We start from the raw sequence: 24,903 nt of genomic DNA, 5'->3' as shown, positions 1-24,903 counted from the left end.
CCATAATATCATTCGCTTGACCTGTACCCACTTCCTGATCAGAGCCCCAAAGCATTTGGGGTTGATCAGCCTGTCTAAAACAGACAGCCATTGGTGGAGTGTGCTCCTCCAAACTCTTGGCTCGTGGCATCCCATGAGCCTTCTAGGACCTGACCCCTAGGCCTTCTTTTCTTACCGCAATCCTGCTGCAGTCGCCATCTGAAACCATTTGTGTCATTTCAGGGGCTCATAAGAGCTCTGATACTGCAGTTCTTTGTGTCTCAGCGCAGGAAAGAATTCAGTGAGAAGCAAAGAGGTAGATAAGATGTGATTCATTAGAATAGGATGCTTGTGAGGTTTACAAGCAGGCAGGCAAGAAATGCTTTGCCCTGAGAACTTACTGGACCACAGTTCTATAATCAAAGGAGAAGTGGGGAGAGGGAGAAGAACTTTGTCTTTCTTGAGTAGACGTCATGCTTCCATCATCAGCTGCTCCTCCAGGTAGAGTGGGGAGTTTTCTGCTTCCTACATGGTCAGGTTAGGTCCACAAATTATTGTTTTCTTATATGTGCAGAGAGCACGTCCTGGGAATCATTAACTTACTGAGCTCACTGGGCAGGTATGGGTCTCATGCCACTATTGTTTTATTGTTTTGGGGCATGTCTTGTGTTTCTGTTGTCTGGTTTTGTTGTTAAGCGTCTTCTGAGTAATCATTAACTTACAGGGGTCTCCCGTATTTTTTCTACTTACAGTCCCCTAGTGGGATTAACTGTTTAATCACCTACTTTGTCCTTTACTCTGTCCCTGTCACTTACGCTGGGTATCATTGATCATTTTGATTTTGGGAGGTCAGGCAAAAATGGTATCATTACTGTTTGTATACATTCTAGAGTTGAATACATCCTCACTTCTGTTTATTTGCTCCTTACATGTGTCCTCTTGGAAATACCTATTTCTAGCCTTTGTCTCCTTTACCACACAGAGTTGCTCTTGAGTTCGTTTGTATATGAAGGAGAGTAATCCATGGTAATGTAGATTGCAAGTATTTCTCCCAGTATGTTCTCGCCTTTAACTTGTTTTACAAGCCATACCAGTTTAAAAAATAAAATCTTTTTTTCAAACAGATTTTATGTTTGTTAAGCTTCACAGTTCTTCCCTTTACAGCCCTGCCTTGAAAGGCATTCTCCACACCAAGAGGAAACATTTATTTTGCTGTAGTTTCTTCCAGTGCTTTGTTTAATTTTTAACATTAAGTCTCCAGTCAATCTGGAGTTTGTTTGGGGGGTGGGTAATGAGAGGTAGGGTGCTAACTTTTTTTGTTTTAGTTTCTTTTTGTCTGTGCTGGGTGTTTGTTGCTGTATGCTGGCTTTCTCTAGGTGCGGGGAGCAGGGGCTACTGTCCAGTTGTGATGGGGGGCTTCTCATTGGGATGGCCTCTCTTGTGGAGCACAGGTTCTAAGCGTCATGGGCTTCAGGAGTGGCTGCCTATGGGCTCAGCAATTGTGGCTCAAGGGCTGCAGAGTGCAGACTCAGGAGTTGTGGCACGGGCTTAGTTGCCTGGCAGCAGGTGGGATCTTCCTGGACCGGGGATCAAACTCATGGTGTCCCCTGCACTGCAAGGCGGAATCTTAACCACTGGCTTCCCACCAGGGAAGCCCCAGGGCTGTTAGTTTTTATTTTCGCCAAAGTGGTGGCCAGTTTCCCCTGAGCTATGTGTACAGAATCCATGTGTCATGTGGGATGCTGTCCTTTCATTCTCTGCCCCTCCTTCCCCCTGGTCCCCTCCCTCCTGTTTTGTGTGGGAGGCAGCCCTGGCTCCTGCTGTCTGACTTCCTGCTGGGTGTGGCTGAGGGGATGAGAGGAGGGGAGGAGAGGGAAGGCGGGGCTTTTCACTCCCCAGTTCCCTCAGCTGGCTACCTTTTGCATTCCCCCCCACCCCACCCCACCAGAGGACCTCCTGGTTTGGATCCTCGCCTCAGGCAGCCGCCTCTCCAAGTTCTCCTAACTCCTTCTCCCCTTCGGCCCTTCAGCTCTGTGGTTCTGATGGCTCTGGAGGCCCCACGCCATCCCTGTGGTTCCCCATAACCCTACCCACATCCCTGTAAGAGTTCTTCCCTTCAGTTCACATCAGGAACAGCTGTGTGTACCCTCCTTCCTGCCTGGACCTGGTGGATGCTCCCGGCTTTTCCTCTTCTTTGAATGGTGGGCTTATGTTATATACCTGACTCTCGAATCTGCTGCTGTTTCTGCTCCATATTTGGTTTCATTGTCCATTTTTCATGTGTTTTAGCAAATCAAGTAGAACAAGCCTTCTTCTTCATCTTCTTTTTTTTAATACTTGTTTATTTATTTATTCTGGGCTGCTTTGGGTCTTTGTTGTGGGATCTTTCACTTAGCAGACGAATTCAGTAGTTGGGGCGTGTGGGCTTAGTTGCCCCGAGGCATGTGGGATCTTAGTTCCCTGACCATGGATCAAGTCCACATCCCTCTCATTGGAAGGCAGATTCTTAAGCTCTGGACTACCAGGGAAGTCCCCTGAGTGGTGGCCTTTAATGCTGCTCTCATGGATGCAGTCCTAGAGAAGCCCTAGAGGAACTTTGTCTCCCAGATCATCCTCGCCATAATTATCGTCACTAGTAACATAATTGATCATATCTGAAAACCATTTCAAATATACACAGTGTCGCTTTGTTAGTAGGGGAGCTGATTCCAAACATCAGCCTTAAAGTCATAAAGAAAATCATAGAATCATAAAGCCAACAGAAAAGTTGGCTAAAAATGACACGTGAAAAAACAAAAGGAGCCTTCTGCATATCCTTGGAACTGGCACAACATCCTCTCAGGATTTATTCTGAGGAACTAATCAGAGATGTGCAGAAGGAGGACTGTCATGATTTATGTGTTTAACAAAGGAGGGTTAAGAATATCATGGGACATATTGGCTAGCACATAGTAGGTACTCTATTTGTTGAATAAATGAATGGTACCTTTGTGCCTTTGGAGGATTATATAACCATTGAAAGCTGTGTTATAGAATTCTTTGTGGCATAGGAAAACATTTGATACAGTGCCAATTCAAGGAAAACAAGAGGGAAGCCAAGTTGTATATTCGTTCACTACAATCCCATTTCTATAAGTGGAGGGTGTATGGGTGCATGTGTAAATATTCACTGAACATATAAAAAGCAGAAGGGACTTTAATGTAGAAAATGTGTAAAGAGAACACTCACAGTCACTTGGGAAAATGTAATCAACAATCGCTCCCTTCAGCTTTTTGCAGCCAGGGAGAGCCAGTTCTTATGGAGGATGTTGTGCAAGAACTCATTCTCCACACACATTATACTCCTGTTATTTTTTTCCTGTAATACTTAACCATCTTCTAATATATGTTATGTTGTACCTATTTTTTTTTTCATTTAAATTAAAAAAAAATTTGGCCACACCACACAGCTTACAGCAGGCAGTGGGGGCCGGGGGCTTCCCAGGTGGCGTTAGTGGTAAAGAACCCGCCTGCCAGTGCAGGAGATGTCAGAGATGAGGTTTCAATCTCTAGGTGGGAAAGATCCCCTAGAGGTGGAAATGGCAACCCGCTCCAGCATTCTTGCCTGGGTAATGCCTTGGACGGAGGAGCCTGGCGGACTGCAGTCCCTGGGGCCGCAAAGAGTCGGACACGGCTGTGTGCCTGAGTAGCCGCAGAAGCACAGCCTATGGGCTGTTTCCTGACCGTTGAACCTGGGCCGTGGCAGTGAATCCCAGCCTCTAGACCACCAGGGAGCTCTCTGTTATGCCTGCTACTTACTGTCTGTGCTCGCTTGTGCGATTATAAGGCCCATGGGGCAGGGTCTTTGTTTTGTTGTCTGAAGTAGCCCCAGCACTGTGTACACTGCCTGGCACACTGCCAGTGCTTACCAATGTGTCTCATGACTGAGTGAATTCACAGAGCCAGTTGGGGGGTCTCACTGGGGTGCTTTCTTTGTGGAAGTGCCCTCACAGAGGTTCCCATCACAGACCCTGAGGTCTCATAACAGTCCCCAGACAGGAGTTGCTTTTGCCATGTGTGACGTCCCCACTGAAGATGAAGGTCTGAGCCCCCAAATATCTGTGATGTTTGCCAGCGTGATTGAACTTACAGTCACTTACACAAGTCACTTCACTATGCTGCCAAGACACTTTAATTTTTAAAAAATATTCATTTATTTATTTGGCTGCACCGGGTCTTAGTTGTGGCACTCGGGGAGGGTGGGTCTTTGATCTTCATTGTGTCTTGGCAGATCGTCAGCTGCGACGTGCAGGATCTTTAGTTGTGGCATTCGAATTCTTAGTTGCTGCATGTGGGACCTTTAGTTATAGCATGTGGTATCTAGTTCCCCAAGCAAGGATGGAACCCCAATCTCTGCATTGGCAGCTGGAAATCTTAGCCACTGGACCACAGGGAAGTCCCCTGCCAATATGTTTTTAAATAGAAAACAACTTTCCCTTTAACTTGGCTTCCCTGATAGCTTAGTTGGTAAAGAATCCACCTGCAGTGCAGGAAACCCTGGGTTCGATTCCTGGGTTGGGAAGATCCCCTGGAGAAGGGATAGGCTACCAACTCCAGTATTCTGGCCTGGAGAATGCCATGGACTATAGTCCATGGGGTTGCAAAGAGTCAAACATGACTCAAGCGACTTTCACTTTTTTCCCCTTTAACCGAAACAACAAAAGCAAAATAATTTTAAATATACATAAATAAAACTAAGAAAATAAATCCCACCACTACACTTTACCATAAATTTTTATGAATTCTACCTGTATTTTTATGGGCTTCCCAGGTGGCGCTGGTGGTAAAGAACCCACCAGCCAGTGCAGGAGATTAAAGAGACATGGGCTTAATCCCTGGGTCAGGAACATCCCCTGGAGAAGGGCATGGCAACCGACTCCAGTATTCTTGCCTGGAGAATCCCTTGGACAGAGGAGCCTGGTAGGACTGAATTGACTTAGCATGCACGCATACCTTAGACGTTACTATTTTACTTGTTTCTGGTTTTGAGTCACATCTTACAGTATCTCCTTTTTCTTGCAGGATTTTATTCTGGAACATTACAGTGAAGACAGCTACCTCTACGAAGATGAAATAGCAGATCTCATGGATTTGAGACAAGTATGTTTCCATGTGCAGTGGGATGGAGAGGAGACTGGCTATGATTAGAGGTTGTGCAGACTTCTGATGATCCCATTGTTGCACCTGAAGTCTGGGTAGAATCGCTGGTGGCTGGGGGTGAAAGGGAGGGGATGTCGGAAACATCCATTCATCTTCTTGCCACGAAAGAAGACCAAAGAGGAGACAGACATGCATGTCTGGGGCTGGGTTCCAGGACTCACGAGTTCCTCCCAGCCTTTCCCAGCTCTCCTAGAGTTCATGATGCCAGCAGCGGGGCCCAGGCTCCAGAGAAACCGTGTGTGAGCATCTTCCTGGCCCGTCCATCTGCTCTCTGCTCACCCAGTCACCCCTGCGGTGGTTCCTGTCCTTTCAGGCCTGTCGGACGCCCAGCCGAAATGGGGCGGGAGTAGAGCTGCTGATGAGTTACTTCATCCAGCTGGGGTTTGTCGAGAGCCGGTTCTTCCCGCCCACCCGACAGATGGGGATCCTGTTTACTTGGTAGGTGCCTGAGCTGGGGCTTTCTGTCTCCAGCCACACTGGGGAGCCTCAGCCCCACACAAGGCTCCTCTGCACTGCAGCCCCCTCCTTCTAGTTGCCCCATGAATTCAGGAGAGCCTGGAGATGTGTGGATAAACCGGGGTTTGTTTATGAAGGGGACCCACAGGGAGAAGGCTCCAACAGACAGTGGCTTCTTGCTTCTCAGAGCAAGTGAGCCGAGGAGAGGAGGCATTTGCGTGTGTGTGTGTGTCTGTGTGTGTGTGTGTGTGTGTGTGCGTGCGCGTGCGTGTGTGTGTTCATTTTATCTTGAGGGAAACACCAGGGCTCTGAGGTAGAACTGACAAGAAGCAAGATTCTTGTCCCAGATGGGATGGGGGTGGGAATCAAGTTTTCTCCCAATGACCAGGGCAGCAAACAGAAGTAGATCAGATCTATTAAAAACTGAAGCAGAATCTTTGATTTTTTCCCTTTTTGATACTTTTGATGATTAGTGCTGTTGAAATATCTTGGAGATGCTATACCTCTCCTCTGAGTTGCTTAGCAGTACGTTGCTTAGTCACTTCAGTCTTGTCTGACTCTGTGACCCTATGGACTATAGTCCGCCAGTCTCCTCTGTCCATGAGATTTCCCAGGCAAGAATACTGGAGTGGGTAGCTATTCCTTTCTCCAGGGGATCTTCCTGACCAGGGCATTACAGGTGAATTCTTTACCATCTGAGCCGCCATAGAAGCCCAAGGAGTATGTGAAATGAAAGTAAATCCTAGTAGCTGAGAAGCATATTCAGAGTTAAATTTTACCACAGCAGATGGCTCTAGATGCTTGCTTTTGAAAGGAAGGGCAGATGACTTTTCCTAAAGGTGTGTTAGCTGCCTGCACATGAGTGAAAACTCCAAAAGTGACTTCTTGGTGCTGAATTAGGGAGAAGCTCCATATCTATACCCTGGTCAACGTATGAACTTTAAAACATATCCTGAGTCTTTAAAACATATCTTCCTGAGGCCTCAGGAAGAATTATGAGGGGTTAGTAATTGCTACATTTCATTTAGGAGAAGCCTTATTTTTTTTTTAAAAAATACATTTTATTTTGTAGAGCAGTTTCAGGTTCATAGTAAAATTGAAGGGAAGGTACAGAGAGTTCTCATATACCCACTGCCCCTGCACACCCACCACCTCCTCCCCTGTCCACCACCAGAGTGTTACATTTGTTACAGTTGATGCACTGACACTGGCTGCCCATCACCCAGCACCCACTGTTTACAGTTCCTGTTGGTAGTGTACGTTCCATGGATTTGGACAAAGGATCAATGACACGTGGGCTTCCAGGATGGCTCAGTGGTAAAGAATCCCCCTGCCAATGCAGGAGACGTGGGTTCGATCCCCAGGTTGGGAAGATCCCCTGGAGAAGGAACTGACAACCCACTCTAGTATTCTCGCCTGGGAAGTCCCGTGGACAGAGGAGCCTATCGGGCTACAGACCATGGGGTCGCAAAAGAGTCAGACATCACTTAGCGACTAAACAACAATGACATGTATCCACGTTATAGTATCATACAGAATAGTTTCATTACCCTGTAATCTTCTCCACCTAGGCATCCCCACCCCTTTGCACTCCCCAACCCTGGCAACCACTGATTCTTTTTGTCTCTATTGTTTTGTCTTTTCCAGAAAGTCATATAGTTGGAATCATACAGTATGTAGCCTTTCCGGATTGGCTTCTTTCACTTAGTCACACGCACTTAAGGTTTCTTGTGTCTTTTCATGCCTTGATGGTTCATTTCTTTTTTTTTTTTTAAGTGTTGCATAGTTTTCCACTGTGTGGCTGTACCACGGTTTGTATGTCCATTCACCTACGGAAGGACATCCTGGTTGAGAAGCCTTGTTTCTGTTTGTGCTTGTGGGCGTCTTAACAGTATGAGCAGGCCCATTGTCTTGCTTGAGATAAAAGCCTCATTGCATGTGCATCTTTGAGTTTTATTCAAGAAATAAGTTTTGTCCATTTTTATCCCCAAATGGCACTCACTAGCCAAAGGATCCATAGTCTCAAAAGATGTTTCTTTTAAATAGGTATGACTCCCTCACCGGGGTTCCGGTCAGCCAACAGAACCTGCTGCTGGAGAAGGCCAGCATCCTGTTTAACATCGGAGCCCTCTATACACAGATCGGCACCCGGTGCAACCGGCAGACAGAAGCCGGGCTGGAGAGCACGGTGGATGCCTTTCAGAGAGCCGCAGGTACGTCTCCAAGGAGGCGCTGCCGCTGAAATAGAGCTCTGGCTCTGCCAGGTGGCCCTGGTACCCGAGCTGAAGGGGGTCTGTGGATCCTTGCCAGGCCCACGCTTGGCCCGAGGAGCCTGAAAGGGCCCGGCCAGCTTCCAGAGCTGGTGGCTCTTCCCATGAGGAAAATTGCTTCCTGGCGCAAACCCGGTCGTCTCTGTCTGGCTGTGGCTCATGTACACAGTGGTTAATGATTAATCTTTTCCGAATGAGTGGCCCCACAGATGGGAGTGGATGAACTGTGTCTTTGAACACAGTTTTGAAGAAGAGAATAAGTTTTCTCAAGCGGTGAGAATGGAGGCTTTTTCTTTTTTCTTTCATCCAGCAGCGTGCCTCATCAGAGTGTTACCATCCATGCCTTTGTATGTGCATTCTGAGAAACTTGCTCACCCATAGTTTCTCTTCTTGGGTCCCTGCCAAGTGACACTTAGCACCAGCCTATAGAGGAGCGGGGGGTGGTTGGCAGCCCATGGGTGCAGTGGTTAGGCCTGCCTCATGGGCGCTTAAGGGTCCTGGCTGACTCCCCTCTAGCTGTGTCTTGCGGAGTTGGCACAGGGATTGTAGGCAGAAGCGGCCACAATGCTGACCACTGTGTGATGCCCCAAGCTGGTTCCATAATAAGTTTCTTTCTGTGCCGGTCCTTGTCACTCTCCTTTGGGGTGTTACCCCTGGCAGAAAATTTTTGGGGGTATCTCACTTTCCTCTGCAAGGCTGGGAAGAACTGGGGCTTCGCTGTTTGGGCTGGTCATGATGCTGTTTGGTTAAAGTGATAGATCCCTTGGGAGAAAACACCATGCTGAAATGTCATGTGGGAGTTGAATTCTTTCGCTGTAAATTCTTTTCTGGGCTCATCTTTCTTTCTGAAGAATCTGAAGCGGGTATGACTGTCTCTAAGATTCCAGAGATGTGGACAAAACGAAGCTTGAGAACAGAGTAAGCGTGGACCCCAGAGAGGTGCAAACAGTCTGCAGCCGTGGCCTTCCTCCTGCAGGGCAGCTGTGCTTTGCAGCAAAACCAGAGGAACCAGTCAGATGGGATTTTGCCAGGAGGTTTTATTTCAGCTCTAAGTTGATTTGTCAGTTAATGCTGTGACACTTTTCTAACACATAAGAAAGTTAGCTGAGGGCTATACTAGCATGAAACTTTCCCCTAGAGTGACTGAGTTGATCTTTCCTGAGGTCCTGGAGAAAAGCCTTGAATTTCTGAATGACCCGGAGGTTAAGAGTTGAGCATGACCCTCTGCGAGCCCTTTAGTCATTCTGTCTTCCTTCACTTCCCTCAAATGCCTAGTCACGTATGGAATTTCTCACAAGGGTCCAGGCGAGACAGGAATGGACAGGGAGCAGGCTGGTTTCCTTGCTTGACGCAGATGTAAATGTTTTGGTGGAAGAGAACTGGAAAACAAAAGTTTTCTTACTGGTGAAACATACATAACAAAATTACCATTGTAATCATTTTTGGGAGTAGTTTGTTGGTATCAAGTATAGCCACACTGTTGTGCAGCTGTCTATCTCCAGAACTTTTTCTTATCGCCCCAAACAGAAACTCTGTCCCATTAAACAATATCCCCATTGCCTCCCCTGTCCAGCCCATGTGTGTCCATGAATTTGACTCTTCCAGATACCTCATCTCAGTGTAATGGACCTACTTCACGTAACATGATGTCTTCATCCGTGTTGTACCATGTGTCGGAATTGACTTTTTTTTTTTTTTTTTTTAAGATTGATTTATTTATTTTTGGCTGTGCTGAGTCTTCATTGTTGTGTGAGCTTTTCTCTAGTTGTGGTGAGCGGGGGAGGGTGGGGGGGGGGGGTACTCTGGTTGCCAAGCAACGCCTTTTCATTGCAGTGGCTTCTCTGATTGCAGAGCATGGGGTCTAGAGCATGTGAGCTCAGTAGTTGTGGTTCCTGGGCTCTAGAGCACAGTCTCAGTAGTTGTGGTGAGGGGGCTTAGTTGCTCAGCAGCATGTGGGACCTTCCCAGACCAGAGATCAAACCCACGTCTCCTACATTGGCAGGCAGATGCTTTACCACTGAGCCACCAGGGAAGCCCTTGCCTTTAAAAAATATATATATTTATTTTATTTATTTGGCTGCCCCAGGTCTTAGTTGCGGCACAACGGATCTTTGATCTTAGTTACGGCATGTGGGATCTAGTTCCCCGACCAGGGATCAAACTGGGAGTATGAAGTCTTAGCCACTGGGCCACCAGGGAAGTCCCAAGGCTGAAAATATTCCATTGTATGTATATACCACACTTGATTTATCCCCGTATCTCCAATGTCGATGGACAGTTGAGTTGTTTGTACCTTTTGGTTACTAGGAATAATACCGCCATGAGCATTCTTTTATAAATATCAGTTTAATTCACTGCTTTCAATTCTGTGGGGTTATACCTAAGAGTGGAATTGCTGGCTCTTATGGTAATTGAGAATCAGAGTTTTCTAAAGATGCTTTGGGACACTAGTTTCATATTTTTGCTTCATCATTTTTTATGTTCTTGAGCAGCATGGTGAAATAAATAGGATATCCCTAACTAATGCTCAAAACAATTCCGATTGCAGGGGTTTTAAACTACCTGAAGGAGACGTTTACGCACACTCCAAGTTACGACATGAGCCCCGCCATGCTCACTGTGCTGGTCAAAATGATGCTGGCACAAGCCCAGGAAAGCACGTTTGAGAAGGTCTGCCTCCCTGGGCTCCAGAACGAGTTCTTCCTCCTGGTGAAGGTGGCCCAGGAAGCGGCCAAGGTAAGCCTTGCTATTTCCCCTGACTTTCAGAGCGAGCGGGGTGTGTTGGTGTGGGCCCACTGGAGGCAGCAGGGGCTTCCCACGGCAGCTTGCCCATGACCTGGGCAGCATGCCCGCCCTGGCTGGCCAGAGCGCTGGCTTGCGTTTTGTTGGCAAGTCAGTGTTTCAGATACGGATCACTGATTCCATCTGTAGCAGAGCCTAAAAACCAGCATAATAATGGTGGCCCAGTCTCCCTGTTAACTCTGACACTGACAACACCGGGAGCCCTTGGAATCACTCCCAGATTGTGGAGTGGCCTCTGGCAGGGGCCGCCCCAGAGAAGAAAGGGCTCTTCTTCTGCAGCCCGGATACGTGAGCGCCCCTGTGCCAGGCTCCCCACTCCCGGCGTTCCTTCCGTTCTAGGTGGGAGAGGTCTACCGGCAGCTGCACACGGCCATGAACCAGGAGCCGGTGAAGGAGAACATCCCGTACTCCTGGGCCAGCTTGGCCTGTGTGAAGGCCCACCACTATGAAGCCCTGGCCCACTATTTCACAGCCACCCTGCTCATCGACCACCAGCGTGAGGCTGGGCAGCCTGGGGCTCCGGGCTTTGGTCAGGGTTGCAGGCTTGCTGCCTCTGGGTGATATTGAGCTGAGCAAGAGCTTTCTGCTTGCCTGAGAGATGCTCAGCAGCTTGGGGGCTGAGGGTGGCGGTTACACGTGGGCCCAGGCAGCTGTCACACAGGGTGGGATTAGGGTTGATGTGGTACTGCTGTGGGAGGGGGAGGGGGGAGCATTTCTTCTGCCTGGGGTGGAGCTGACAGCTTCATGGAGATGATATTTCACCTGGAATCTAGGGCCAGGGCTAGATCAGGGAGATACTCACCTCAAACACAAGATCTAAGGGGATGCCCGTGAACTCAGTAATTGAGATAATGTTTTAACATGTAATTGTAGATGAATCAAAACTGAGGCAAAAATCCATGGTGATTAAAACTTTATAAATGAAGACACCGTAAAACTTTAAATGAAGACACCGGTTGGGACTTCCCTGGCAGTCCGGTGGTTAAGACTCCGTGCTTCCACTTCAGGAAGCATGTGTTTGATCCCTGGTCAGGGAATTAAGATCCCACATGCTATGTGCCGTGGTCAAAAACAAATTAATAAAAGAAAATGATGATGCAGATAATAACAGTGGTATGCTGAGCCACATTGGAACATGAAACAAAGGAAATTTGATGTTCATCATGAGTATTTTTGCATTAATTTTGATACTTAGAAAATTATATTAAACTATCATATATATCTTGGTAGCTGGGTTTAGGGCACCTGCTTAAATTTTCAGCCTAGGGTGAATGCCTCACTCTCCTCCCCCTAGTCTTGGTTCTGATCTGAGGTTGTAGATGGGGAAGGGACTTTTGTTGCAATTCGTGCTCATCAAAGCAGCCCTCCAAGTAATGGAAAGGATATCCTCTGGGGCCAGACTGCCTGGGTTCATATCTCAGCTCTGTCGTTTACTAGCTAGGTGATCTTGGGCAAGTTAGTTAGCTGCTCTGTGCCTCAGTTTTCTCATCTATAAAACGGGAATATGAAGAGATCCCAGTTTGTGAGAACAAACTGTTGTGAAAACCAAGTGCCTCTGTGCAGAGCTGAATAGTGCTTCATATGTGAAGGGCTCTCTGTGTTAGCTGCTCCTGCTGAGATGATTATAGTCTTTTGAGCAGGACAAGTCGGGTAAACCAATAGAAATACAGTGCTTCAGTCATTGAGGTAGGAACAGAAATGGGGCAGAGGTTGGAGTCCTTGGTATAGTCATGGAGGTTCCTCCGAGGCAGGCATTGCCATGTGAGTTAGACTTGGGACTCTGAGGGGGACTTTTCCAGTGGAACGAGGAGGGAGAGGACAGCTAGAGTGAGAACAGGATGTAACTGGGTCCTGGAACGGAGGCTGTTGAGGTAGCGGTGGGTGGTTTGGTGAGGTTAAAAATGGACATGTACCAGGGAGGGTGCAGGCAGGGAGGCCCTCAGAGGTTTAAGGCGGGGCTGTGCTTAGAGGTTCATGAAATGGGTGACTAGGAGGAGGTAGAGATCAGGGGCTCGGAGCCAAATCATAAGCCCCTAAAGTAAGACTGGCCCCCCTGCACAAAGACCTTGGGCTGGATTGCCTGGGTGTGGCCAGGAGTAGAAAGGAGACCTATTATCCCAAGTGCCTGTTGAGCTGGGGATGTAGTTGGAAGCGGGATTTCTCAGTGGGTCTGCGGAACCGTGTATAAAGGCTGTGCCACGGCCATGAGAAAGGGTCTATCTTGCGGTTCCTGTTGCAGTGAAGCCTGGTGAAGATGAGGACCACCAGGAGAAGTGCCTGTCCCAGCTCTACAGCCACATGCCAGAGGGACTGACACCCTTGGCCACCCTGAAGAATGTTCATCAGCGCCAGCTACTGGGTGCGTGTTGGCTCTGCTGCTCCCTCCCCCTGTGTCCCGTCTGACCCATCCAGCCGCTCCCACTCACCGACAACCCCAGACGGGTTGCCAGGGCAGGGCCTGAGGAGGAGGTCTTCCGAGTCATTGTAGCCACTCTGGATTCAGAAACCAGGAGGCATAGTTCTCTAGCCTCAGCGGGCGTCCAGAGCTGTGTTCTCATGGGTTCTGTGTGCGCCCAGCCCTCCCACAGGGGAGCCAGAGCTTTGGCAGTCTTCCAGCTGCCTAGTAGTCAGGGGATGGCCCTTGGTCATCCTATTCTGGAAGCACACATTTCGTAGGCCACACTTAAGAACTGATAACAGACCTCAGAGCAAGTTTTCTGTGTCCAAATCTGAGTGCTTCCACCGCTCAAACTTGCCCCCCATCCCACACATGCACTTTTCCCATCTCAGTGATGGTGACTCCATCTTTCTAGGTTTGCAGGTCAGAAACCTAGGACTCACTCGTTACCTTCATCTTTCTTTCTCACCCACCTTCGATTAGCAATTCTTGTTGACTCTACTTAGAAGAACATTCCAAATCTGATCACTTCTTACCTACCACCCTGGTCCAAGCCATGCTTACATGGTGCCTGCTTAGTAGACATTGATGTGCTTAAACCTCACCCAAGCCTATGAGGTAGATGTGGTATGATCCCCAGTTTTCATTTGAGGAGAGAGAGGTCACACAGGTTGCCCAGCTTTTTGCCAGGAGCCCTGATGCTCTCATCCCACCCAGAGAAGGATAGGAGTCTTTACCTGCACTTCTGAGGTTGGACATGGTCAGGCCCCTGTTCCTCTCTGGCCTCATTCTCCATCCTTCTCTGCAGCCTTCACTCTCCCCAGGGAAACTTCCAAGCCCCTTGTTGTCCTTAAACATTCAGGCATGCTCCTGTCCCAGGGCCTTTGCACTTGCTGCTCTTCTTCTAGTTCTTAAAAGTTAACCTCCTAAAAGGCCTTTTCTGATCACACATCACAGAAGGGCGACTCCTCATTCCCCATCTTCTCAAGTACTACATCTGCCTATTATTTTTGTTTCTGCTTTATTTTTCTCCAGAACTTTAATGCCACATGACGCACTATACATTTCTTTGCTTGTTAATTTTCTGTCTTCAATCACTATCTTGCAAACTCAGTGAAAAGGCAAAAGGCTAGCTTTTGCTTTATCTCTAATGCCTAGAACATTTGGTAAATGTTTGCTGAATGATAGTTCTATAGACACAAGTGAGCACACTGCACACACATTTCAGAGGGACTGAAGCCTTCCAGGCAGATCCTTCAGGAAAGAGAATGTCCACCGTTCTGGGCAGATCCTGGGGCACTCAGGCTCTCCATGAAGTACTCACGTTGCACTTTATTACATGTGACCGGTGGTGTTGATTTTCTGTGGGCAGGGAAATCCCATCTGTGCCGAGCCATCACCCACCACGAGGAGTCCATGAGGGAGGCCAGCCTGTGCAAGAAGCTCCGCAGCATCGAGGTGCTGCAGGAGGTGCTGTCTGCGGCACACCAGCGGTCCCAGCTTAAGTACACTCAGCTCCGGGAGGACGATGACCTCCTGAACTTGACCGATGCTCCCGACATCATCTGTGAGTGGCGTGGGGGCCAGTGCAGAGTGCGCTGCGTGAGAGGCAGGGCTGTTCAAGTGCTCGTCCCGCAGGGGTCGGGGGCAAACCCTGGCTGTGTGCTGGGCGTTGGTACAGGGCCCTGTGCTCCTCTTGCCCTGGAGTCCTGACCCTCTCATTCTCAGATCTAGGGCCTCCTTTATGGTCTTTGTTGACGCTTTAGTGGCAGCTGACCCCCTCCTGCCCCTCACATCGCCACCTGTGATGTCAGGGCCCTGCCACCTTGGTTGTGCTCCGACTTTCCTTCCCACTCTTCACTGACTGCCTTGCCCAATCCCAGTCTCCCCTCTTGGCATTCTTGAGGGTCTCCTCTCCATGGTGTCCTTCCTGTAGGTTCCTTTCCTTGAAGTCTCATGACCTCCTCTGGGGTTGTAGCCATTACTGATAGTCAGGAGACTCCAGGAACTGCCTTTTACCTTGACATTTTCCCTATGCCCCACACCCAGCCACATACCACCATGTTAATGGAAATCTGTACTTTGCTATCTGTCTGTTACCTCCGACTGCATGATTTGAAAGCCCCCTGCGTCCTTATTCCTCCTCCAAGGCTTGATCTTGGAAGGTGTTGTTTCACTGATCTGTGCGTCTGTTTTTGTACCCATGCTATACCGTTTTGATTATGTAACTTCATAGTATAATTGAAATCAGGGAGCGTGATTTCATGCTGGAGGTCTAGCTTTGTTCTTTTATCTCGATTGTTTTGGTTATTTGGGATCTTTTGTGGTTCTATACAAATTTTAGAATTATTTGTTCTAGTTCTATTAAATATGCCATTGGATTTTTGATACTGATTGCATTGAATCAGTAGATTGCTTTGGACATTATAACAATCCACATATATATATTATATAAATATATTATATATATATATATAACAAAGGGACATTTTAACAATATAACTTCTCTAGTCTACAGACATGGAATATCTTTCCATTTATTTGTGTTTTCTTCAGTTTCTTTTATCAGTGTCTTATAGTTTGCAGTATAGAGATCTTTCACTTCCATGGGTAAATTTATTCCTATGTATTCTATTATTTTTGATGTAATTGTAAATTAGATTGTTTTCTTAATTTCTCTGATAGTTTGTTATTTGTGAATAGATATACTGGATTTCTGTTTATTGATTTTGTATCCTGCAACTTTACTGAGTTCATTCATTAGTTCAAGTATAGTCCATGGGGGTCGCATAGTCAGATATGACTTAGCTACTGAACAACAATTAGGGTTCTCTATTTGTGGTATTATGTCATCTGCGCATGGTGACAGTTTTACTCCCTTTCTGATTTGGATGCCTAATTTTTTTTTTGCCCTTGTCTAATTGCTACGGCTAGGACTTCCAGTACCATGTAAAATAAAAGTTGTAAGAGTGGGCATCCCTGTCTTGTTCCTCGTCTTAGAGGAGAACTTTTCAAGGCTTGTCATATGTGGTCTTTATTGTGCTGAGGCTCATTTATGTGTGGAATTCTTAGCCTGCACTGGGATCCTTTGATAGACACTGACTAGCCTCGTGGGAAGGGTTGGCTTGTTGTTGTTCAGTTGCTAAGTTGTGTCCGGCTCTTTGTGACCCCATGGACTCAGCATGCCAGGCTTCCCTGTTCTTCACTATCTCCCTGGGTTTGCTCATCAAACTCATGTCCATTGAGTCAGTGATGCCATCCAACCATCTTATCCTCTGTCACTCCCTTCTCCTCTTGCCCTCAATCTTTCCCAGCATCAGGGTCTTTTCCATGAGTCTTCACATCAGATGGCCAAAGTGTTGAAGCTTCAACTTCAGCATCAGTTCCAATGAATATTCAGGATTGATTTCCTTTAGGATTAACTGGTTTAATCCCCTTGCAGTCCGAGGGACTCTCAAGAGTCTTCTCTAGCATCACAGTTCAAAAGCATCAATTCTTCAGTGCTCATCCTTGGTCCAAATCTATGGCACTTAGACATCCAAATCTTATGGTCCAACTCTCACATGTGTACATGACTACTGAGAAAACCATAGCTTTGACTGTACAGACCTTTGTCGGCAAAGTGATGTCTCTGCTTTTTAATATGCTGTCTAGGTGTCATAGCTTTTCTTTCAAGGAGCAAGTGTCTTTTAATATCATGGCTGCAGTGCCATGAATTTGATGGTGGAGCTATTTAGCTATTTATGCACATGATTTGGCAAATCCACTTCTCACTGTGAAATCTTCACATTGCATGTTAATAATGAAAAGAGGAAGCACGTCTTGCCCAAAACTTAGTGTTGAAAGCATGGTATTTCCCTAACAGCCCCACCTGAAATGTAAGTTACTTCTCAGTAGGATTTTATGAGTATCAGAGGATGTCCACTAGAACAGGGGTCCCTAGCCCCTGGGCCACAGACCAGTACCAGGCCATGGCCTGTTAGGAAACAGGCCTCCCAGCAGGAGGTGAGCAGGGGGCAAGCCTGCAAAGTCTTACCTGTATTTATAGCCACTCCCCATTGCTTGCATTGCTGCCTGAGCTCCATCTCCTGTCAGATCAGCTGCAACATTAAATTCTTGTAGGAGCATGAATCCTAACCGTAAGTCAAGGCAGAATATCCTGAGATTGCCATAAAATAAAAATAAAGTGCACAATAAATGTAACACACTTGAATCATCCTGAAACCATCTCTGCCCCCTGATCCATGGAAAAATTGTCTTCCACAAAATGGGTCCCGAGAGCCAAAAAGGCTGGGGATGCTGCACTAGAACGCAAATAAGCTCCCTTGAAGGCAGGGAATTTGTCTTATATCACTATCTGTCCCAGCCCCAGAGCGGGGTATAGCTCATAGTAGATACCCAAGTGGACTTAGGCCTGAGTTTTCAAAAATAACTTTCAATTACAGAATCATTTATGCTTTTACTTTTAACCTTCTTTTCCAGCTAAAACTGAGCGAGAAGTTGAAATTATACTCCCACAGTTCTCTAAAGTGACAGTAACGGACTTCTTCCAAAAGCTGGTATGTTGAACATTTATTTCATAATGACTTGAGGGGAAGGCTGTTTTATAAGTTGCAAGTATGTAGAGATGCTATATGACATAATTTTGTTTTAAATATTATCGATCTTTTAGAGAAAATGGCAATGAACGTTCTTGTATGACTTTGTAGCGCAAACTATTGCAGATGGTATCATGAGTCTCTTGAGCAGAGCCGAATGAAATCTGAAAGGATGACAAGGCATCATTTCCTTTAGCTTTCAAATGCCTGACTCAGCCTTCAGATCCTAACCTAATGATGCTCTATTCCCAAGGGTCCTTTATCTGTGTTTTCGGCTAACAAGAGATGGACGGCTCCTCGAAGTATTCACTTCACTGCAGAAGAAGGGGACTTGGGGTTCACCCTGAGAGGAAACTCCCCAGTTCAAGTCCACTTCCTGGATCCCTACTGCTCTGCTGCGGTAAGCATGGATCCTTTTAGATTGGAAGCAAAACTCACTGGCACCTTTGCAGACAGTCAATCTGGTAAAGTACAGAGTTAAGTGTTAAGTGGTAGTTGCTCAGTCGTGTCTGACTCTTTGTGATCTTATGGACTGTAGCCCGCCAGGCTCCCCTGTCATGGGATTCTCCAGGCAAGAATACTGGAGTGGGTAGCCATTCCCTTCACCAGGAGATCTTCCCAACCCAGGGATAGAACCTGGGTCTTCTGCTTTGCAGGCAGATTCTTTACCATCTGAGCTACCAGGGTAAAGAGTGCTGCCCACACAAATATATGGGGTGATTGGATTTAGGGTTCCTCTATGTAAAAGGCCTGGTTTTATGTGAAAGGCCTTTCATACCTTTCTTGCCCAAAGAGAAACAAATTAATTTTTGCCTTTTTTTCTTTTAAATTGGAGTATAATTGCTTTACAATGTTGTGTTAGTTCCCGCTGTACAACAAAATATATCAGCTATTTGTATTCATGTATCCAGCTGTCTTGGGCCCCCCTCCTACACCCTCCACACCCACCACAATTTTTGCCTTCTTGAAGTTAACTATTGCAGATGACTATTTTGTTAATGAACTTGGGAACTACTTCAGGGATTTCGCTGAACAGAACATTGACCTGTATTGAAATCATATTTTTTTTTTAGGCGGCAGGAACAAAGGAAGGGGATTATATTGTTTCCATTCAAGACGTGGATTGTAAGTGGCTGACGGTGAGTGAGGTTATGAAGATGCTGAAGAGCTTTGGCCAGAACGACATTGAGATGAAGGTCGTGAGCCTCCTGGATGCCACATCGTCCGTGGTGAGTGCTGGTGACCCTGGCAGTAAATAGTGATGTGGAGTGAAGTCAGGGTGAGTCCAGCCTCAGAGGTTTTTACCAGGACCCCTGCCTCCTGCCTGCATTTGTAACATGCCACAAATGACTGAGCTCCCAAGTTTGTCATTACTGAGAATGTGTTCAACTTGGGTCAGAGAAATCACTGCAAAGCTTTTTTAAAAAAATCTTATAGATAAAAGAACCAATTCATCTACCTTCCTGATTAAACTCTTTTCCATTGCAAAAGTGATACATACTTATGGTTAAAAAATATACATATAAAATAGTACAGAAGGTGTGTGGAAGATGCTCTTCTCAGGAGTGTTAGCACTTTTCCTGTGAGATTCTGGGACGTGTCTGAACCTGTGCACAGTTCTATCCTTTTGTGTCCCCAAGGAGGAGGAACTGTCGCAGTCACGCTCTTCTGTACTCGCTGCATTTAATTTTGTACCTTGGATACTTCTGTTTAGAGCAGTATGCATTTATTGATTGGGCATCAGTTGTATGCCAGGCCCTTCTCAGGTGTTGGAGCGCCAGCTGAAATAAGATAAGGTCCTACCCCACAAAGCTGGCAATAAATAAGTAAAGGAGTAGTTGTGATTTTGGTAAGTGCTGTGAAGGAAATAACATATGTAATGGGCTAGGATGACTGGGGCTGGGAAGGGCTCCTGGTTAGGGCTGCACTGAGGCTTGAGTGTCAGGAGGAACCAGCCATGTGAAGAGGTATAAGCAAAGCATATGGGGACTTCCCTAGTGGTCCAGTGGTTAAGACTCGGCACTACCAATGTAGTGGGTGCAAATTCAATCCCTGGTTGGGGAATTACGATCCCACATACCACGCAGCAAGCGTGCCCCGCCTCCCACCCCAAGAAAAAAGAGCATATAGACAGGGGCACCAACAGGTGCAGTTACCAGACCCCCTGGCAGGGAGCTTCACTTGCTAGAGGAACTAAAGGGCCTTTCAGCTGGAGCATCGTGACAAAGGGCCAGCATGGTGGGAAATGAGGTGGGAGACAGGCAGCGCTTCCTTGGCAGGGAAGTTTGAAACCTTTTGAGATGGGGAATGATGTGCTGTGGTGTTTATTGTAGAAGGCTGTCTTGCTGCCTGGAGGCTGGCCATGTGGCTGCAGAGCGAGCTGGCCATGGCAGTCACCCAGGCCAGTGATGTTAGCAGCTTTACCCTAGGGGGAGACAGTGGAGGTGGAGAGAGGTGGATGTGCCTGTGACTTAACCTGGAGGTAGAGCTGACAAATTTGTAGATGAGTTGTGTAGAAAAGATGGCAGACAGAGGGAGAACTCCTCGATTTTTGGCTTGAACAACTGCATCATTTTTCATTATGATGGGAAATTGGGGCCGGGGGTGGGGGGGGGGGCCGAGGAGAGAAAACACACGTGCTGTGCTGTGAGTGTTTCATATGCATGAGATACCCAAGAGATACATCAAGGTGACGTAGGCAGCTGAGTAGTCACGTCTTTAGTTCGCGGAAAATGTCAGAGCTAGAAATAAATATTTGAGGATCATCAGCGTAGAGATGATGTTTCAAGCTGTAAGACACTATATGAAATTACCCTTGAGGGGTTGATGGCTGAGGACTAAACCTCGAAGAGACACCACAAGCATCTGGGGGTCAGGAAGATCCAGCCATGTGAAGGGGTACAAACACATATGGGGGACTTCCCTGGTGGTCCAGTGGTTAAGACTCTGCGCTTCCAGTGCAGGGGATGCAGGTTCAATCCCTGGTTGGGGAATTAAGATCCCCAAGTAGGAGCGAAAGGGAGTGCAAAGTAGGTGCGAAGGTGGGATAAAAAGGGGCTTCTGAAACCAAGAGAAGAAAATCCTGCCAGAGAGAGTGGTGGTTTGTGTTGAACACAGCTAAGAGGTGGAGAATGAGGTAAGCAGAGCTGTGTTTGTTGTGCCTGGCAGCAGGGAAAAGGGACACTTCCAGTTTTGGCCGCACCACGTGGCATGTGGGATCTTAGTTCCCCCACGGATCAAACCCATACCTCCTGCAAGCGCAGAGTCCTAACCACTGGACCGCCAGGGAAGTCCCCCAAAGGACACTTTTTCATGGGGAAATGGCAACAGAACTCAGACTAGAGACGGTCAGAGAGTGAATGAGTGTGTGACTCCATTAAGAAATGTTCAGAATAGGCAGATTCATAGAAACAAAATGTAGGTTAGTGCTCGCCAGAGGCTAGGGCACCAGGGAATGAGGAGAAGTTGCTGACGGGTACAGGGTGGGTTTCTTTCCCGTTTTTTTTGGCCACGCTGTGTGGCTTTTGGGATCTTATTTCCCCATGAACCCAGGCCACCACAGTCAAAGTGCCAAGTCATAACAACTGAAGCACCAGGCCAGTCTAATGGGCAGTTTTATATTCATAGAAAAGGGAGAGGCATCTTCATCCAGAGGTGCCAAACTTAGGAGGGACATTTTATTGTGAATTCCCCTCCTTTCTTGCTGCATCAACTCAGACTCCTTTCCTGGATTTATATTATGAACAATGTGCCAAACGGCTTCAGATATATATTGTATGTCTGCTTATACATACAACCTGATTTCAGTGCCTGGAACAAGGTAGATGGTCAGTAAACATTCTGTGAGCAAAGTAATCTCAGTATTAGGCAAACCTTAGAAGCACGTGATAACTCGCGTGGAAGTCTTTAGAAAACAAATTCCTTCACATTTCTCATCTGAGTCCTTCACAATCCTAAAAAAGTTAACAGTAGCGTTGAGTGGGCATGGAGTTCACTTGGGGAAGATGGGTAAGTTCTGGAGGTGGGTGGTGGTGACGGCTGCACAGCAGTGTGAGTGTACTTAAGGCCACGAGTGGTTAAAATGGTAAATTTTATGTTTATTTCATCAGTTTAAAAAACTGGAAAAATTTAATCATGACCTTGTTACCATGGATTCTGTTGTCTTTAAAGAGAACGCGCTTAGTCACTCAGCTGTGTTTGATTCTTTGCAATCCCATGAACCGTAGCCCACCAGGCTTCTCTGTCCGTGGGGTTCTCCAGGCAAGAATACTGGAGTGGGTTGCCATTTCCTTCTCCAGGGGATCTCCCCAACCCAGGGATTGAACCCAAGTCTCCTGTATTGCAGGCGGATTCTTTACCATCTGAGCCGCCGTATCTACTGGTGTGGGCTGAAATCCAGGATACATTAAGTGAAGAAAGCAGGGTGCAAACCCGTGTACATAGTGTATTCTTAAGGAAAGACAAATGGTGCTGTATACTTAACACATATCAATACCTGTATATGAATGTTATTTCTAAAAATGTAACAGATAGTGGTTACCTCAGTGGACAGGGCTAAAAGGTGGGAAGGACACCTACTGTCCACCTGATGCATTTTCATATTATTGACCATAAGTGTGTATTACTTTTTCAAATGTAATAACCTTTAAAAGGCAGTAGTGGTCCCCAGCCTAAATGACTACTATTGAGCATATTCCTTAAGAATTGTCCTTGTTCTTAAGAACCTAATCCTATATCAGCATTAGTCACTGAATCTCAGAAATATATCACTTAAAGAGGATGCCGCCGTGAGTGCAGAATGTGAGTCTCAAAACTTGGCAGTCATTTCTCTGACATCTTGATTTCTAACCATTTTTAACTACACTTTAAAAATGGTTAAATGGGATCTAACCATTCTTTTCATAATTTAAATCATGTATATAAATTACTTCCTATAACAGAAAAATATGTCTGCCTAAAATAGTCATTTCACTGTAATCACAGCATATCAAGACTGGTTTTAAGAATAAAAAGAATTCATTATTTGGAAGATAAAATAACCATTTAACTGTTCTTCTTTTTCTGTGTACAGCATAGTAAATGTGCCACATACTCTGTGGGAATGCAGAAAACTTACTCCATGATCTGCTTAGGCATAGATGTTGATGATAAAACTGATAAAACCAAGAAAATCTCGAAAAAGCTCTCGTTTTTGAGCTGGAGCACCAACAAGAATAGACAGAAGTCGGCGAGCACCCTGTGCCTCCCGTCGGTTGGTGTCGCGAGGCCTCCAGTCAAGAAAAAGCTCTCCTCTCCCTTCAGCCTTCTCAACACCGACAGCTCTTTGTACTGAAGCGAAGAAGCGAGAGCGCTGCTTGTGCGGACTGGGCCTTCGTGTTTGTGCCACAGAGGAAGAGTTCTCAATATTCTCAAATCCCGTTTTCTCATAGCATAAACATAGAATTGATATGTCCTTGAGTGTAAGTAACAAGAAGCCTCTAGAAGCTTGTGGAAAACAAAATTAGGGGAGTCTCACCGTACTGCTGCAAGTTATTTATTATATAAAGTATTGTAAATAGAATAACGCGGAAATATGGCTGTTTTTAAAGGCTAGAATTAGGACTCTTAGTTACTTACTGTCAGAGTTCAATTAGGATTTCCTATGTGGTTCCTATTAGTAAGTATTTAGGCTTGGGTGATACATAGATTAATTCCTTAACTCAGAATTCAGATGACCCCAAATTCAGGCAGGGGGAGGGACTATAATGCTAGACTAAGTGTTATTAAAAACTGTTCCAAAGACCTGCTGCCTAAGGGGAAGTCATTAACCTAGAACACGATTTTACTATTATTTCTAGATAATATGAATGCTATTTCCAGATAAAGTCTAGTGCCAAATTTGTCATGACTTTAGATTAAAAAAAAAACATTTAGGAGCAGTTTTTCTTCCATTTTATGTCACTTAAAAGTCGCTAACACAGTGGCAGTGTTAGATGAAGATGCCGTCTACAAGGTAGATAATATACTGTTTGATACTCAAAACATTTCTCATTTTGTTTAAAGTAGAAAGTACATAACTGTATATTTTAAGAGTCTTTAGAAAGGGTTAAAAACATTGTACAAGGTCAAGATGTAAATGACTCAAGTCTAGAGCTCTATTTGACTTTGTAAAATGACGTTGGTTTGTCTTGCTCTACGTTGGATGACACAGTGATTCTAAGATTCACTGTTGACATAGTATAAGTTATATAGCTTCTACAGATATAGCACTGCCATGTCATTTTGAGAATAAATGAACTTAAAATATTTTGTAGTGTGTAATGTCAAAAGGGAAGCAACCATATTTGGGAAAGTGTATCCACTGTTCTTACTGATATTTTTGTATAAATATTTAAATAAATTCATTTGCCTCAGTTAATGGTTTCCACTTTGATTTCACTTTCATTCTCTCCTCTTTCAAATCAGTTTTACCCTAATGCACAGAAGTTTTATTGTACTTGATTTTTAAAAGTTTGGACTCTCCCTGCCAATGCAAGGGGCATGGGTTTGATCCCTGGTCCGAGAAGATTCCACATGCTGCAGGGCAACTCAGCCCCTGCACCACAACTACTAAGCCTGTGCCCTAGCGCTGGGTGCCCCAGCTACTGAAGCCCAAGTGCCCTAGAGCCAGGCGGCCACAGCTCCTGCAGCCTGCACGCTCTGGGGCCCTCGAGCCACAACTAATGAGCCCTGCAACCCAGACAGCATATTAAAAAGCAGAGACGTTACTTTGCCAACAAAGGTCCGTCTAGTCAAGGCTATGGTTTTTCTAGTAGTCACGTATGGATGTGAGAGTTGGACTACAGAGAAAGCTGAGCGCCAAAGAATTGATGCTTTTGAACTGTGGTGTTGGAGAAGACCCTTGAGAGTCCAGTCCCTTGGACTGCAAGGAGATCCAACCAGTCCATCCAAAAGGAGATCAGTCCTGGGTGTTCATTGGAAGGTCTGATGTTGAAGCTGAAATTCCAATACTTTGGCCACCTGATGTGAAGAGCTGACTCATTTGAAAAAGACCCTTATGCTGGGAAAGATTGAGGGCAGGAGGAGAAGGGGACGACAGAGGATGAGGTGGTTGGATGGCATCACCGACTCAATGGACATGAGTTTAGGTGGGCTCCGGGAGTTGGTGATGGACAGGGAGGCCTGGCGTGGTGCAGCTCACAGGGTCCCAAAGAGTCAGATA

At 46.2% G+C, this 24,903-nt stretch overlaps 1 protein-coding gene across 2 annotated transcripts in view; it reads left to right on the top strand.

Annotated features, from left to right (window-relative positions):
- Positions 1 to 24,099, top strand: part of RHPN2 (rhophilin Rho GTPase binding protein 2) — a 67,328-nt gene extending 43,229 nt beyond the window's left edge. The window contains exons 5-15 of one of the 2 annotated variants that reach the window (XM_043899077.1): positions 5,041 to 5,118; positions 5,492 to 5,616; positions 7,681 to 7,847; positions 10,453 to 10,640; positions 11,046 to 11,202; positions 12,946 to 13,065; positions 14,477 to 14,671; positions 17,587 to 17,663; positions 17,956 to 18,102; positions 18,776 to 18,931; positions 22,774 to 24,099. In XM_043899077.1, coding sequence (XP_043755012.1) covers positions 5,041 to 5,118; positions 5,492 to 5,616; positions 7,681 to 7,847; positions 10,453 to 10,640; positions 11,046 to 11,202; positions 12,946 to 13,065; positions 14,477 to 14,671; positions 17,587 to 17,663; positions 17,956 to 18,102; positions 18,776 to 18,931; positions 22,774 to 23,034 — 1,671 coding nt within the window. In that variant the 3' untranslated portion in view covers positions 23,035 to 24,099. Of the gene's footprint in view, positions 1 to 5,040; positions 5,119 to 5,491; positions 5,617 to 7,680; positions 7,848 to 10,452; positions 10,641 to 11,045; positions 11,236 to 12,945; positions 13,066 to 14,476; positions 14,672 to 17,586; positions 17,664 to 17,955; positions 18,103 to 18,775; positions 18,932 to 22,773 lie in introns of both variants that reach the window. The other variant, XM_043899076.1, reaches the window with a different exon arrangement.
- Positions 24,100 to 24,903: the final 804 nt, after the last annotated feature.

Source organism: Cervus elaphus, chromosome 4 (genome assembly GCF_910594005.1).
Source record: "Cervus elaphus chromosome 4, mCerEla1.1, whole genome shotgun sequence".
NCBI classification, from domain to species: Eukaryota; Metazoa; Chordata; class Mammalia; order Artiodactyla; family Cervidae; genus Cervus; species Cervus elaphus.
Note: the sequence above shows the minus strand (reverse complement) of the source record. Positions and strands in the feature narration are given on the sequence as shown.